We start from the raw sequence: 13,780 nt of genomic DNA on the forward strand, positions 1-13,780 counted from the left end.
GTGGCGGGGGAGGGGTTCTCGCCAGGAGGGGTACCGCGGCCCGCTCTCGTCGCACTGGACACCGGGCACCGCCCTCCGGTGCCACTCCCGGCCCGGGCCTACTCGGCTGCCAGGCCGTGCCAGCCCGCGATTCTCGCTCTCCCGGCGCCGGGGAGGTGTCCTGCGCCTCCCCCCTCGTCGGGGACCCTGCCTGCCCCGCACTTCCCCGGCAGCCGCTGTGTCACCTTCGGCGTGCCAGACGCTTCCGTGTGTCCCCGCACACCCCCACCCCGGCCTCGGGCCTCCGGGGCGGCGCTTTACCGGGGATGGACGGTCCGCTTAGGGACAGGGCTGCTGGCATCCGCTGTACTCTCTGGGTAGGGGACTGCCTATCTTGGAGGCCTGCGGCTTAGCTGGAGAGTTTTGTTTTTAATCTAGTTCAGTCTCACGAAGCTTTTAATTGGATGGAAAGGGACAAGCTGTTCTGTGTCTGTCCTCTCTTCCATTTTTAGAAGAGCGTTTTCTCTCCTTCCCGTGCCAAATGAAGGCATATTGTATTGTTGATTCTTTACATTAAAATCAGGACTTGTGAGATTCTTTATTTAAATTGAAGTCCAGAGAGAGGGAAATAATTTGCCCAAGATCAAGTTGCAAACCAATGGTGAACCTACAGTGTGAACTCGTAGTCCCCGGCTCCTGTATTGTTGGATACCAGTTTGTGCCAGTGATACCCCGGCCGTCCCAATCCTCCCCATCCCTCCCCCAAGGCTGCCTTTTAGACCTGAACACATTTCACTGACATACTTTCAGTTCTGATCAACTTTCTTTTCCTTCCTGCTCCATACCTAGAATGTTGACTTTCTTCCCATGCTGCCTACAGAGACACGCTCTTTTATTCTTTTTCCTGCTAAACAACTTAGTGACAGCTCTCCCCTTAGATATCTCCCATCCTAGATCTTTAATCCCCTTCCATTAGCATATTGGACCCAGAGGATCCCTTGTTGTGAAATAAGCTACCGACCTAAATCCACCATATGTCCCCAGTTTTTCTAGGACAACCCCAATTTAAAATATTCTATCACATTGTCTGTCAACCAAGTGTCTCGATTTTTGGTTTAGAAAATAATGTCATTTTAACCATATCAGGCCCTGCTGTCCTGGCCTTTTCCAGCCATTTGGCTCTGGGGCATAACTGGGTAATCCAATTATCATTCACCTGGGATTTTTCATGCCCCCCCCCATGTCAACCCAAATGTGGGAACTGCTAGGATTTCTAGATGAGTCTGAAAATTGCAGGCTAATGAGGCAAGGAAATTCCTTCTTGCTCCTATATGTCTGCCCCCGCTGCCCTCCCCATTTTTTATTCCGGTAGAGGGCCTCAGACCTGTGGCAGTGTCTATTGATTAGGGCTTAAGTTGAGGTCACATGGGATGCAGGGCTTCATATCATGTTGACTGCAGAATAGAAAGAAAGAAACTTACTGTGTTGGTTACAGGGCAGGAGATTCTGTCTTGGATCTTAAGATACCTGCACAGCTAAGTAGTTTTGGTGCAACTCAGATTTCACACACCTTCATTAGGCTCCTGCCTCGTGTAAAGCATGATCCTAGGCACTGTGGAGAATATAAAAGTGATTTTCTCACTTAGTCCCCAACATCTGGATCTATATCTGGAAACAGCCACATTTTTGAATCAGCTGATGCAGTGTGTCCCACTGTTTCTTTACCTAAGTTCCAGCCCCGGCAAGGCGGGAACCAGAGCTTCTGGCTTGGCTCCTTCACAAGGGCTGGCTTCTTCAGAGGGCCCAGCAGATGGGTAGTGGTGCTCGTGTGGCACCTGCCCTTTCCAGGCACTCTTATCACGTGAGCTCTGCCTCTCAGCCCACCCAAGATCTGTTACCAGGCTTGTCCATACACATCGGGAAGAATAGATGCCTTTTTTCTCCAGCGTTAATCTTGCCACTTTTCTGTTGTTCTTGAGTTGGCTTTCTCAGTTGTCCAACTGCATTTTTGTGAGAGGTAGCTCCTGTTTTCATCGCCTTCTCCTCCCCCCCCACCCCTTTTAAGCTGTTGTTTTATTAATAGGTGACACATAGGTACGTAATGAATGTTGGTATTTTATCATGCACTCACCTCCCAGCCCTGTCCACTTCTCTTCCAGGTCCTGGCTTAATTTCAAATCTACCTTTGTCAGATGCACTCAACATATATTATTTCCACTTCCTCAAAGTAAGGAGGAAACTCCAGCTCTTCTTCCTTCTGTCCCAGTAATGATTCTCCTGGCTGTAGGTCTCTTCAGCCATTGTTCCTCTGCATTTCAATGGAGGATAACCTTTTAGGAAGGTGTTGTTATGCTTGCCTCTCCAGACATACCTCCTCTGTCACTGACCTTCTAGTCTAAGCTGATTGACCCTGAGACTTCTCTTCCTGCTACCAAGGCCCCTTCCCCCATCTGTGACCCTGTGCCTGTGACTTGCTCTGGCTCAGCCCCAGGATCCACTCTTTTTCAGACCACATCCTTTTTCCTGCCTTACTCATTTCCTGTCTCAGATACTTTGGATCCCTTGGATCTTTCAGTGGGAAAGAGACAAAGAGGAATAGATAGACGATTTTATAAAATTGACCTGTTCTTGCCTCTGGCCTTGCATGCTCTAACTTAGGCCATCCCCTCCCTAGGTTTTCTTGTTTTAGGGGGGAAAAAAATGACTGCTATCTCAGAATTAAGAACCTTTACCCGAGGTTTTGAGTGTCTTTTTATCTCTGTTTTTTCTTGTTGTGAATGTGTGAAGAGGATGACTCGACTGCCTTAGATGCTTCGTCTAAGTCTCTGCCCTCCTTTGGGCTTTAGGCCTCACACTAGGCATTCGGTAACTATTTGCTGAATTAAGTTCACCCCCTTCCTGTCAAAGTCCTTCACTTTGAGCTAGCATGGATCAGTAAACCAACATAAAATTTAAGTTGAAAAAACTAGGGAGTAGGATGGTGGCTCCATTTCTGGAAACGCTGCTCCGTGTTAGTGTGACATTCACCGAGGGTTTTTTCTTCCTCTTGGTCAGTCCAAGTTTATATTAAAGTTCTCCCAGCTGTGCAGTGCCGTTTACTCTCCAGACAGATTTGGTCCCATCCTGAAAAAGATTCTCTCCTGAAAAGATACATCTACTAGAGTTGCGAGTAGGGAAATGAGACACCTTCATAGAAGCATAGTTTCTCTTTTATTCCCTTTCTTTTGTGCCATTTTGCAACTGGAAGATGAAGATGATGATTTTCTGCGGTCCGGAGGAATCTCACAAAAGTGGTTGTAGAGATTCTTTTGTGTTTTCCACCCCCGTGGAAAAGCAGGGTGAGGACTGGCTGCCTTATGCAATCTACTCTCATGAGGCCTTTGTACCAGTAACAGAAATGACTGTCTGCAGTGACTTAGCACCTTGTCTGGTGGAAATCAAAGCTGGGACTACCCCTCAAGGTAGAGGTATGAACATATACTGATTAATGTTTTCAGTGTTTTTATGGCATGCTTTAAACTACAGTGTGAGTCACCAGTTAAAAAGACTCTGAGTATGTGTTCTGTTAAAATGTTTAAAGTAGGCCCGTTCAAGATAACTTGAATTACTTATTCACAATTCAAATAGATGCAGGTTTCATTTTAAGCATTGACTTATTTAAAAATTTCAATTTGAGTTTAGCTACATCAGAACACTGATTTGATGCTTGCAAAGAAACTCTGAAACAAACCATCTTTAATTCAACTTTATGACATTTTGGAATTGTTAGGAAAATAATCAACCATTTATTTATCCAAGACAACAGCCTTACAGATTCAGGGCTTTTTTCCCCCATCAGTAACAAAAGTAGAATATAATTGCCATGGTCAAGAAATGGTTGTGGTTTTTTTCGGCCCCGCCCCAAGACATGCGGGATCTTAGTTCCCCAGCCAGGAATTGAACATGCGCCCCCTGCATTGGAAGCTCCGCGTCTCAACCACTGGGCCGCCAGGGAAGTCCCGAGATGGGCTCTTTTATAGTTAATCGAGTTATACAGTTAAGAATGATTAGTTTTTGAAGGTATAAAATATAATAAGAAACATAGCATATAATTTAAATAATAAATTGTTGCTATGTGATTCATTGTAAGACCATCTAGGCCAGCATAATAAACTTAATGGTTTGTTGTTCTTTTTCCTTCCCCTTCCAAATTTATTTATAGTTAGTGAAAAGGGATGTGCTTTCCTATACTTGAAATTTCCAAATGATTTTTTTAGTTAAATCCAAAAGAGAACATTCTTTCTACATCTGCCAAAGAAATGATTGCTATTAAATAGGGATTTCCAGTGTTCTAAGATGAATCCAGATGTTGAAGAGAGTCCCCGTTTGCTGTTAGACTCTCTTGAAAGCAAAAACCTGTTTCTTGGATGATTTTCTTCTTAGCAGTGAAATTTGTCATAGCTTCTCTTAAGAAAAGATGACTGTTAGCTGCCGTGTCATAACCAACTCTTCTCCAGTGGATTAGGAGAAGCAGGCCTGATGCTGAATATTGAGACCGTTGGCAAGAAAATGAGAGTTCATGACTGCTGGGAGTTATTTTTAAAGCTCTAGTTGCATGGCTATTATGTCTCAAATACTGTATAATTATCCCTAGTTACTGATATCTTTAGCCTATTTGAAACCATCCATATGTGGCCTGAATCCACACAGCTATATTAAGACATTTTTAAACAATCAAAGCAACTGACACTGTAAATTAAAACAAAATTAATGTGAATCAACTACCGTTTTTTTAAAAATTGGTTAAGTCCACATTTCCAGGCCTCCAGTAATCAGTATTAATCTCTTCTGTCAGCTGATTGGTAGCAAAGTAGCGTGATTGAAAACTTAGACAATGGTTATTAAAGGAAGGGGGCAGTGTTTTCTAAGAGCAGAAATGATCAAGAAGTTTGATTTGCAAGGTAAGTATTATCTATCCCATTATATAGACAAGGACAACTGAGGTTTGGCTTTCTCTAGCACGTGCGTGTGCGCTCGTGCGCGCGCTCTCTCTCTCTCTCTCTCTCTCTCTCTCTCCCCCTCCTTCCCTCCCTCCCTCCCTCCCTCTCCCATTTCTCTAAGAATATTAGTGCTTCTGCAGTTGGTAAATAAGAGAATTTTCTAAACATTTCTAGTTGGTTTTTTAACTGTTATAAATCCATCTTCCATGATTTTCTCTTTAGCCTTTTAAAGTAATTTCTTTTCACAGGCTAAACCGCCTCCTGGCATTATAAGAACCACTAGGAAAAGTGGTTCTTTATTTGTTCCTGAGTTCTTTCTTTTCTGGTTCCTGGGGTTCTTTTGTGTAATACCCTGGGACTCTTTATGAAAGAAATGCGTAGGAAGGGAGGGAAATCTGGCAGTTGTCATGTCCTTTGGGTTAACGACTGTTGAAGGTGAATTGGGACGTGTGGTCTGCCCCAAAGGGCAGGTGCATTTCCCCTGTGTTGCAGTCATTGTCAAAGTGGAAGTAAGATTTCTTCCCGAAGCCTTACTTCAGGAGTGCAAGGACAGCACAGTGAGTAGGCCAGAGCACCTGAGGAACATGAATGATGCCTGAGTTTGGACCAGTGAAAGAACAGCTCTGCTCTGGGGCTGCCAGAGGCCAGGCTCAGTGTGCGTGAGACTGGGGCAGTTTCCTAATCTCTCGAGTCTCAGTGATGGGAGCCCTCCAATAGCCATGTCAGGCCTCTTCCACTGTGTCGTAACTGCAGTGTCTTATTTAATCCTTACCACAGCCATGTGGGACAGAGATAAGTACCCCATTTTACAGATGAGGAAACTGAGGCCTAGAGTAACTTGCCTGGGATTACAGACTAGGATTTAAGCATAGGGTCTTTCTGATCCCAGTCTTAACTGCTGGGTAGCACAGCTTCTAAATGTAACCAGTGCCAGGCATTTTACATATATAAACTCTAACATTCCCTGTAACCCTGCAAGGTAAGCAGCATGACTGTCATTTTTATAGACGGAGAAACTAAGGTGCAGAGCAGGTACCAAGTGCTTGAAGCTAGCTACACAGGTAATCAAAGATGGAACCAGAGTATGAACCCAGGTCTGCCCCAGTGCTGGTGGCCTTTCCACTCTGCCATTTTCCCTCTTGTCTCCTGTGATCCTGATGTCTCTAGCGGAGAGCCTCTCCTGTTGGTTCCAGACCTTTTGCCTTGTGAAATCACAGCTTCTGCTAGAGAACTGTGATGTTAGGATATCTGGGAGCCCTCGACCGCAGCCCTTGCAGAGCTTTTTTTGAACTCTGTCCCTGGCTCCCTGCGGCTTGTGAGCCATCACACGTTGACCAGCCGCAGGTGCTGCTGCTGAGCGGGACCTGGTCTTCAGCCTGGGCCCGGCAGCAGTGCTGCAGCTGTTTGGAAATCCCCCCTGGCTCCTGTCCGAGCCGCGCGGGGGCGGCTGGCTGTCGCTCCATTGATTTTTTTCCTCCAGAGCTGGGGGGTGGCAGCTTGGAAAACGTTCAGCTGTTTACAATTCAGCTTATGTACACTTTAGCTGGGGAGTGTGGGTGAGTCAGAAGGCCCGCTCTCTCTGCCGGTGTCCTAAGAGACAGCCTGAGAGTCAGCTGTATGGTAATGGCCGCCAGGGAGGAGGAGGCGCCCCCCCCTGCCAGACCCAGATGCTTAGGATCCAGGAAGCCTGTCTGCTCTCCAGTCCTCTTAACCCAGACTCAACAAGGTCGCTCCGCAGTGACACCGAGGCGCGTCTGAGGCAACCTGGCCCAGCTTCCCTTTCATTGGGCCGCCACCTCCCTGGCAGGCACCAGGTATGGAGCCAGGGCCTTGCCCTCCTGTGACTCGGCAAAGCGCCCCAAAGGGATCCTCCTGTCACAGCCCTTTCTTCCCTCTCGGGAGAGGCCCCTAAGAGCAGAAGTGCTCCGAGGGGCAGGGTGATGAGGGCACCTGTGTGAGACAGCCACGGCCTGCTGTGCGTCCGGGAGCCAGGGGCTTTTCGTGGGTCTGACAGTAATTCGGTCCTTGGCAGAATTGCAAACGCTCCAAGCATCTGGCATTGGTACCTCCAGCCTTCTGGTTCTCAGGAGGGACCCTGGGTGGGAAGGGGCCTACAATTTTCCCACCTCTCTAAGGGCTTCTTTTGTGCTTGTTTCAGAAGGTACTCTCTTCCAAATTAGGTGGTACCCACTCTTGCCTTGATTCTAAAATGCACACTTTTAACTATACACCCTTTTCCTCCTCTGGGAAATTAAGATGTTAGACCCAAGGCCCTTCTAACTCCAGTCCTCTGTGATCTAGTCCCCCGATCCAAAACATCCACTCTTCATGCCCCAGTCCTCCCACCAAACCTCATCCCTAAATTGGGAGGAAAGCTATCTGCTTCTCTAAGTGATTCACAGCCAGGTGTGAATGGCCACAGGTGTATATTTGCATTTTAAAGCAGGTTGTTAACCAAATGAATCTCTTTAATGGAATACTCTGTCAGGGTCCCAGGACAGAGCCGCCATTCCTCCTTCCCTCTCTCTCCCCTCTCTCCCCCCTCCCTCTCCCCCTCCCTCTCCCCCTCCCCCTCCCCCTCCCCTCCCCTCCCCGCCCCCTCTCTCTCTTTCCCTCTGTCTCTCTTTCTTTCAACAAATTGGTGCTTAATGAGATATCTTACCTCCCTCACTTTCAGAGCAGCACTGATTTCTTTAGGGGCCCAAATATAACTAATGAGATTGTAAAGGGAGGCCACAGCCTTTCCAGAGGGCTCAGCCCTCAGCTTGCCGTGCTGTGTTAGCACCAGGTGCATCTGGTCTGTGTCAGCTGCTCCCTGTCTGGGATGTGGCTTCCCTGGGCGTCACTTTGCAGGTGCTCCCCTCAGGGTCTCTCTAGAGCAGGCAGTTGTTTAGGAATCCTGCTGTCACCCCTCCTGGCCACGTGACTGGCCTGCTAAGCTCAGGCACAGTGAGCCGGACTTCAGAGCCAGGGGCCTGGAGAGAACGCTCTGTGTTGTATAAGCGACCTTGTTTTGCCATTTGTCGAGCAGAATTTGTTGCAGGCAAATGATCCATGTTATCACCTATTCTGCTTCCTTGAATCCTTTATTAACTTCATTAGCTTTGTCTTTCTCCTGCTGCTGCCAAGCAAGGGTAGTTAGAAGTCTTGTAAATTAAAATACCCCTTTCTCCTCATGTCTGGAGAAAGTGGAAATAGCTACTGGCCACGTTGAAGGGTAGAGGGAGAGGCTCTGCTTGCCCTTCATTTCCTCTGAAGTCAGGTCTTCAAGGCGACTTATTTTAGGGGCAGATAGAATGAGTGGCCAGGTCATCTGAAATACCCACAATAAATGTTAGTACTGAACGATATTTCAGCATAACTGACGATTTTTGCCTTACCTGTGCTTGTAAAGAGCACCATAACTGGTTCCGAAGCGGCCCAGATGGTGCGTGGCTGGAGCCAGCCTGACCTCTGTCCTCAGTGGTCAGGAAAGCTCGGCCTCTCTGGGCACCTACCTCCTGGCCCCGGGGGTGGGGCTGTTTTTATAGGCGTCTCCGGCCTCTGCCTCTAGAGGTCATCACGCCTTTCCAAATGCCTGGAGCCAGCATCAGTGTTTCAAAGGGACCAGGGAACCCAGAGCTGCAGCCTTTAGGGCCAATTTAATGCTGTATCTCCCTTCTGCTGAGGAAATCCTCACTCAAACAGGAAGAACTGGGCTAAGGAATAGCTCTCATTCTTCTTTATAGCCAGGTACCCAGAAATGCCACCCCCGTAGGCAGGCACCAGCCCAGCTGCTCCCTCTCGTCATTATCACCTCAGAAAGTGATGTGCCAGTCTCAGCTGGTGACCGGTTGCTGTTGGAAGAGTAAGGAGATCTGTACGCTGGTCAAGAGTGAAGACGGAGCCCACGGGTTCCCCATGCTTCAGCTCAGCAGCCGTTAAATGGCTATTATATATTGGACGCTGGGTTAGCCCTGAAGATACAGATGAGACTGAGACAGCCCCCACCTAACGGCACCTGCTTTGCCTAGCAGAGGAGACCAGCCCTGTAGCAGATAATTTCACAAACTGGGCCACTGGAGGGGTCCTTCCTATTTTAATCCAGTCCCTATAAGGGCTGTTTCTGCCAGCGCCTGTGAGACCAGATTGAGAAGCGACCTACAAGGTTGAGGCCTATGTTATGTAACAACTCCCCCAGAACACATTGTTTTGTTCATTCTGATCCAAATACTTAGCCCTTTGTGGTCAGCTTCAATTGAAGGCTAGATTCTACTTCCCCCTTCCACCACCACCACTGAAGCTTGGCTTTATTTCCCTCCTGCAGCCTCTCCTACTCAGGGTGTCCTGGCCTCCACCTTTCAGATCCAGGTAGCTAACTCTGTATGAAGGCATTTGAGACCTGTGGGCAACCCGGCAGCACTTACAGCCCCGGGACTGGTCAAGGGAATTGAGTAAGGAAGAATTCCAAAGATAGAGAATTTCTTTGTCTCTGTCTTCCATCTGGCCTCAGGGCCAACAGGGCAGGTTTCTGCAAGTTTAAGCTGCTTTCCCTTAAGCAGGCTGCAAAGCAGTCTGGGAGAACGGGAAGCAGATTAAATTAATCTCAGTGTGCTGAGCTTGGCAGGGGGTGAGATTGTATATGGTCATTCCAGAAATAGCCCAGACTCCTCTGTGACTAAAGCACACGATAAGGTATTGCCTACAAGATGACTGCAAAGCGAAGTAGCTGCAGACCTTTGTACAGTCGTAAAACGCTCTCCCTTCCGTCCCTTGGATTCTGTGTCTCCTGTAACCTGGCCCAGAGGTATAGTGGAGAGTGATAGCTTATAATGTTGTGGTGAAGGGGTTTATTAGTTTGTTCTCTTGCTTAATAAGATCCTTTTTTAAAAACTTAGATTCCCAAAAAGTCTTTTTCCTCCCAGAGTTAAGTATTGGCTCTGTAGCCTCTGAGCTCGTGAATGTCTCTGTTGGCTCCTGTATTTGGCACGAGGAAGGACTCTGACCTCAGGAGCCCCCGCCTCGTCCTGCAGTGTACGTTAGTAGGCACAGATCTGAGCGACAGGAGGGAAGGGGGTAGAGGGGGCAAGGAGAAGAGTCGAACAAGGTTGGAGAGATCCCATGAAAGGAGACAGGGTATCAGCAGCTGTTCGGTGATAAATATCAGTGAAAAGAGGGAGGTGGGCATGATCCCAGAATTCAGAGGAGAATGGATTAATTCCATAGAAGTATGATAAACTAAAACAAGGGAGTCACTCATTGCCCTCCATCTGTGCTCTCAGCGAGGAACGAGATTGTGTTCGAAAGAAACAAAACAAAACACTTAACCAACAGGATCTCTTGGATCAATACACTTGATATATTATGTTACTATTGACGGAGTACCTGACTTTAAAAGATGCTGGCAAAGAAGACCTAGGGTGATGATGAATTTGCAACCTTTTATATAAGAAGTCGTCAAAGGAGCAGAGGGAGTGTGGCCTGGAGGAGAGAACGTAAACTGGGCTCATAAGTGACATCCTTCATGACACCGAGAGCATTTCTTGAGTGTTTCCCAGTGTGCTAGCACTGCATTGCTATTCATTTTCTCATTTAGTCCTTGTAGCAACACTAAAGGGTAGGTCTTATTATTGTCTGTATTTTACAGCTGGAGAAACCAAGGGTCAGAGACAGAAGAGGACTTGTCCCTAATCCACTTGAGTGATAGAGACCAGTCTCTAAGCCAGGTCTAAGCCTGTGTTTTTGCCCATTATACAAATAAGATTAGCCTTGTTCTGTGTGGTCCTAAGGAATAGAACCAGGGTAAGTGGACAGAAATTAACAGAAGATAGATTTTTGACTCATTACAAGGAAGAACTTATTAATTGAACTGCCCAAGTTGGGAACAGACTACTTCAGAGGTAGTGAGTTCCTTTGTCATTAGAGGTATTTAAACAAATGCCAGAAAATCACTGGGTGGGGCTGTTATAGGGAAGGGTCAAGCATTGGTAAGGGGCTGAACAAGACTTTCTAATCTTGTGATTCTATAATCTGTACAGTAGCTCATTAGCGAAGCCAGGGAATATTTTACTAGGCTCTAATCAGAGGGGAATAGCCATCATCTAAAAATAGGATTTTAACTTACATAGTAAGCTTTCTATTTTAACAACATTTATTCATTATTTTAAATAAAATACAGATTGTTTCTTTGCATATTTAAAATACTTTAAAATATACAAGCAAAAATATAATTATGTAAATATAGACTGAAATATTTAAAATTTAAAAGCAAAGAAACTTAATTTGATTGATTGTATAATTAACTCAGTCCTCCTAGTTATTCATGGATTGTTAAGGAAAGATTTTTTTTTTTCTAGTTCCCAAACACCTTTACAATTTTAGAAAGACTGATTCTAACGGAGAAATTTTCCATCCCTATAGAAAGGTCAAAAATGTCAAACAATTTTTTTCAAAGGACTATAAACACGTAAACGAATTTTTCTAACTTGCTGGTATGACTGTGTCTCCAAAAAAATTAATTTTAAAAAAATCTCATTAATCACATCTCTTAGGTAACTCCTGCTCAGCTCTGAAATTTATTATAGTTGAATTACAGAGGTCTGAGTACTGAAGGCATGTGTCATGGCCAACTGTTTTTTTTAACAAAAAAGATTTACCCCCGTTTACTGCACATTAGGACTACTAGTAAGAAAATGAGCCGGTTATAAACCTTTTCTAAAATGAGTTTTGATTTCTCCATGCCACATAATTAGGCATCGTGAATTCCTGTTCTGTGGTGGGATTTTTAGATCTTTAACATGAAATAAGAGCATCTTCATATAAATTTTGTGCAAAAATTACTTAGCTAATAAATATACTGAAATTCTTTTTAAAGTGTGTAATACATACATTCACACTGGGTTATGCTTACTGTCAGTAGGCTTGTTGCAATAAAGAAATGGCTTTTTCTTTCTTTTCTTCTTTCTTTTTTTTTAGGAAGTTCCAGGTTAAAGGCAACCCCAGCTTCACACAGTTGGCGGTGGTAGAGAATGGCCCTGGGAAGGGGGGGTGGGGAAAGAGTTAAAAAAGTGAAGAGAGGAAAGTTGCTTCTAAAACAGTGAAACAACTCAGGAGAGGTACTGTTTGGAGTGGAGGAAAGGGGGTCCCTTGTGGTGTGGTTCTGTAAAGGCACCTCATCATACTTACTGGAGCTCTGTCAGGCTCTTCAGAGAAAGGCTGGCAGGCCCGTGGAGAGGAAATCTTAAGCAAGGCTCTCCTTGGAGGGAAGGAGTCTGTGGTTGGCTGAGAATCAGATTGGATGTGGAGCTGAGAACTGGACAAGAGGCTTGATTGGGAGCAGGAGACCTGCAGGAACAGCATAGAAAACCTCAGCTCTGCTTAGGGGCTTCCTCGGTGGAGAAACAGAATACACGCATGTCTTAATGCAGTGATCCCAAATAACCAGTCTCCGATTAGGCAGATCTGTGTTAAAATGTTTACATGGGGTTCAGTACTTTGACATTTCACAGCACGCTTAAAATCTAACCCTTTCCTGAGGAACCTCGTAGAAGGTTCATTTATCCTCTCTGCCCCAAACCCCATCATGCCCCAAGCCCTATACCTAGTTCAGCTTTTCATCTTGGTTTTAGATGTCACCTTGAATACATTTTCTCCCTTGAGCAGAATGTTAACTTGTTTGTCCAGATCAATATTGACCAAGGTCTTAACTCCTCAAAGGCAGAATTCTTGCCTGTGTAACCTGGTTGGACTATTCTTAGCACAGTTGGGAAATTAAGAAAACACTGCTGGCGGATGAGCTGCATTGTTGCAGAACAGACTGTAGTCTCACTTGGTGGTGGGTCCACTGAGACTGTACCACTTTTGAATGGGTCACTGGGGGAGGGGACTGCTTGGTTTGCATCATCGGGCAGTGTTGAGTCCCTGCTCTGCTACTGGCCTAGACCTGGTTCTGACCACCCCCCCCCCCACTTGTGTTTTCCTGCTTTCCCTTGTACAGAGACAGGGCAGGGCATTGTTCATGCACTGACCGACCTCAGCAGCCCCGGCATGACCTCAGGGAACGGAAACTCTGCCTCCAGCATCACCGGCACTGCCCCCCAGAATGGTGAGAATAAACCACCACAGGCCATTGTGAAACCCCAAATCCTGACGCATGTTATCGAAGGGTTTGTGATCCAGGAGGGGGCGGAGCCTTTCCCGGTACGGACTACTTCTTTTCCCCTCTTTTTTTTTTTTTTTTTAATAAGTATACTTTGGATGTGTATTAGAATAGCTTTACATTTCCATGTAAAATTTCTGAAAATGTGAAAAATTTGCTCTTTCCTTGCTAATTTTCCCCCAAAGGAATATCAGAGCCATTTGCTTTCTAGGATTGAGTGTCTTCCTAAGGTCCAGAAGGGGTCAGTGATTAAGAATAATTGGCAAGACCCCTTGGTTGGAAGTTTCCACACAGACTCAGCCGTGTGAAGTGCGAACCCCTTGGTTAGAAGGGGTTCACATTGGGGTATTTGGTGCTGCAGGGTGATGGACTTTGGCATTCGGGTTTGAATGCCACAACCCCCAAATGGCAACACGTTGGCTGGTTAGAGAGCAAAAGGAAGCTGTGTAGAAGAGAATTCTCAAGATCTATCTGAATGGAAGACAAGCGAACAGAGTTACAGCCTGAAGCTGCTTTTCTGGGGACAGAGCCTTGAAAGGGGAGTGAATGAGGGGCACTCCAGAAAGGGGCACTTCATCAAGTGTCTCCAATTAAAGCATAAGACCAAGGGGAAACACAGAAGAATCAAGAAAATGGCTCATTAGAACAGCACCCAGAGCCAGTAGTGCACAGTGTGAATTGGTGA

General features: G+C 46.1%; 1 protein-coding gene across 6 annotated transcripts in view; it reads left to right on the forward strand.

The window, feature by feature from the left end:
- The window catches only part of PHC2 (polyhomeotic homolog 2), a 101,867-nt gene that overhangs the window by 78,868 nt on the left and 9,219 nt on the right, over nucleotides 1–13,780 (forward strand). For 5 of the 6 annotated variants that reach the window (XM_089896573.1, XM_089896571.1, XM_022575160.2 and 2 more), the window contains one exon: nucleotides 12,934–13,136. In XM_089896573.1, coding sequence (XP_089752699.1) covers nucleotides 12,934–13,136 — 203 coding nt within the window. Of the gene's footprint in view, nucleotides 1–30; nucleotides 3,447–12,933; nucleotides 13,137–13,780 lie in introns of those variants that run through there. The other variant, XM_089896578.1, reaches the window with a different exon arrangement.

This window comes from Delphinapterus leucas, chromosome 1 (assembly GCF_059928025.1).
Source record: "Delphinapterus leucas isolate spDelLeu-1000000601 "Yukka" chromosome 1, BTC_Dleu_Yukka2, whole genome shotgun sequence".
In the NCBI taxonomy this organism is placed as follows: Eukaryota; Metazoa; Chordata; class Mammalia; order Artiodactyla; family Monodontidae; genus Delphinapterus; species Delphinapterus leucas.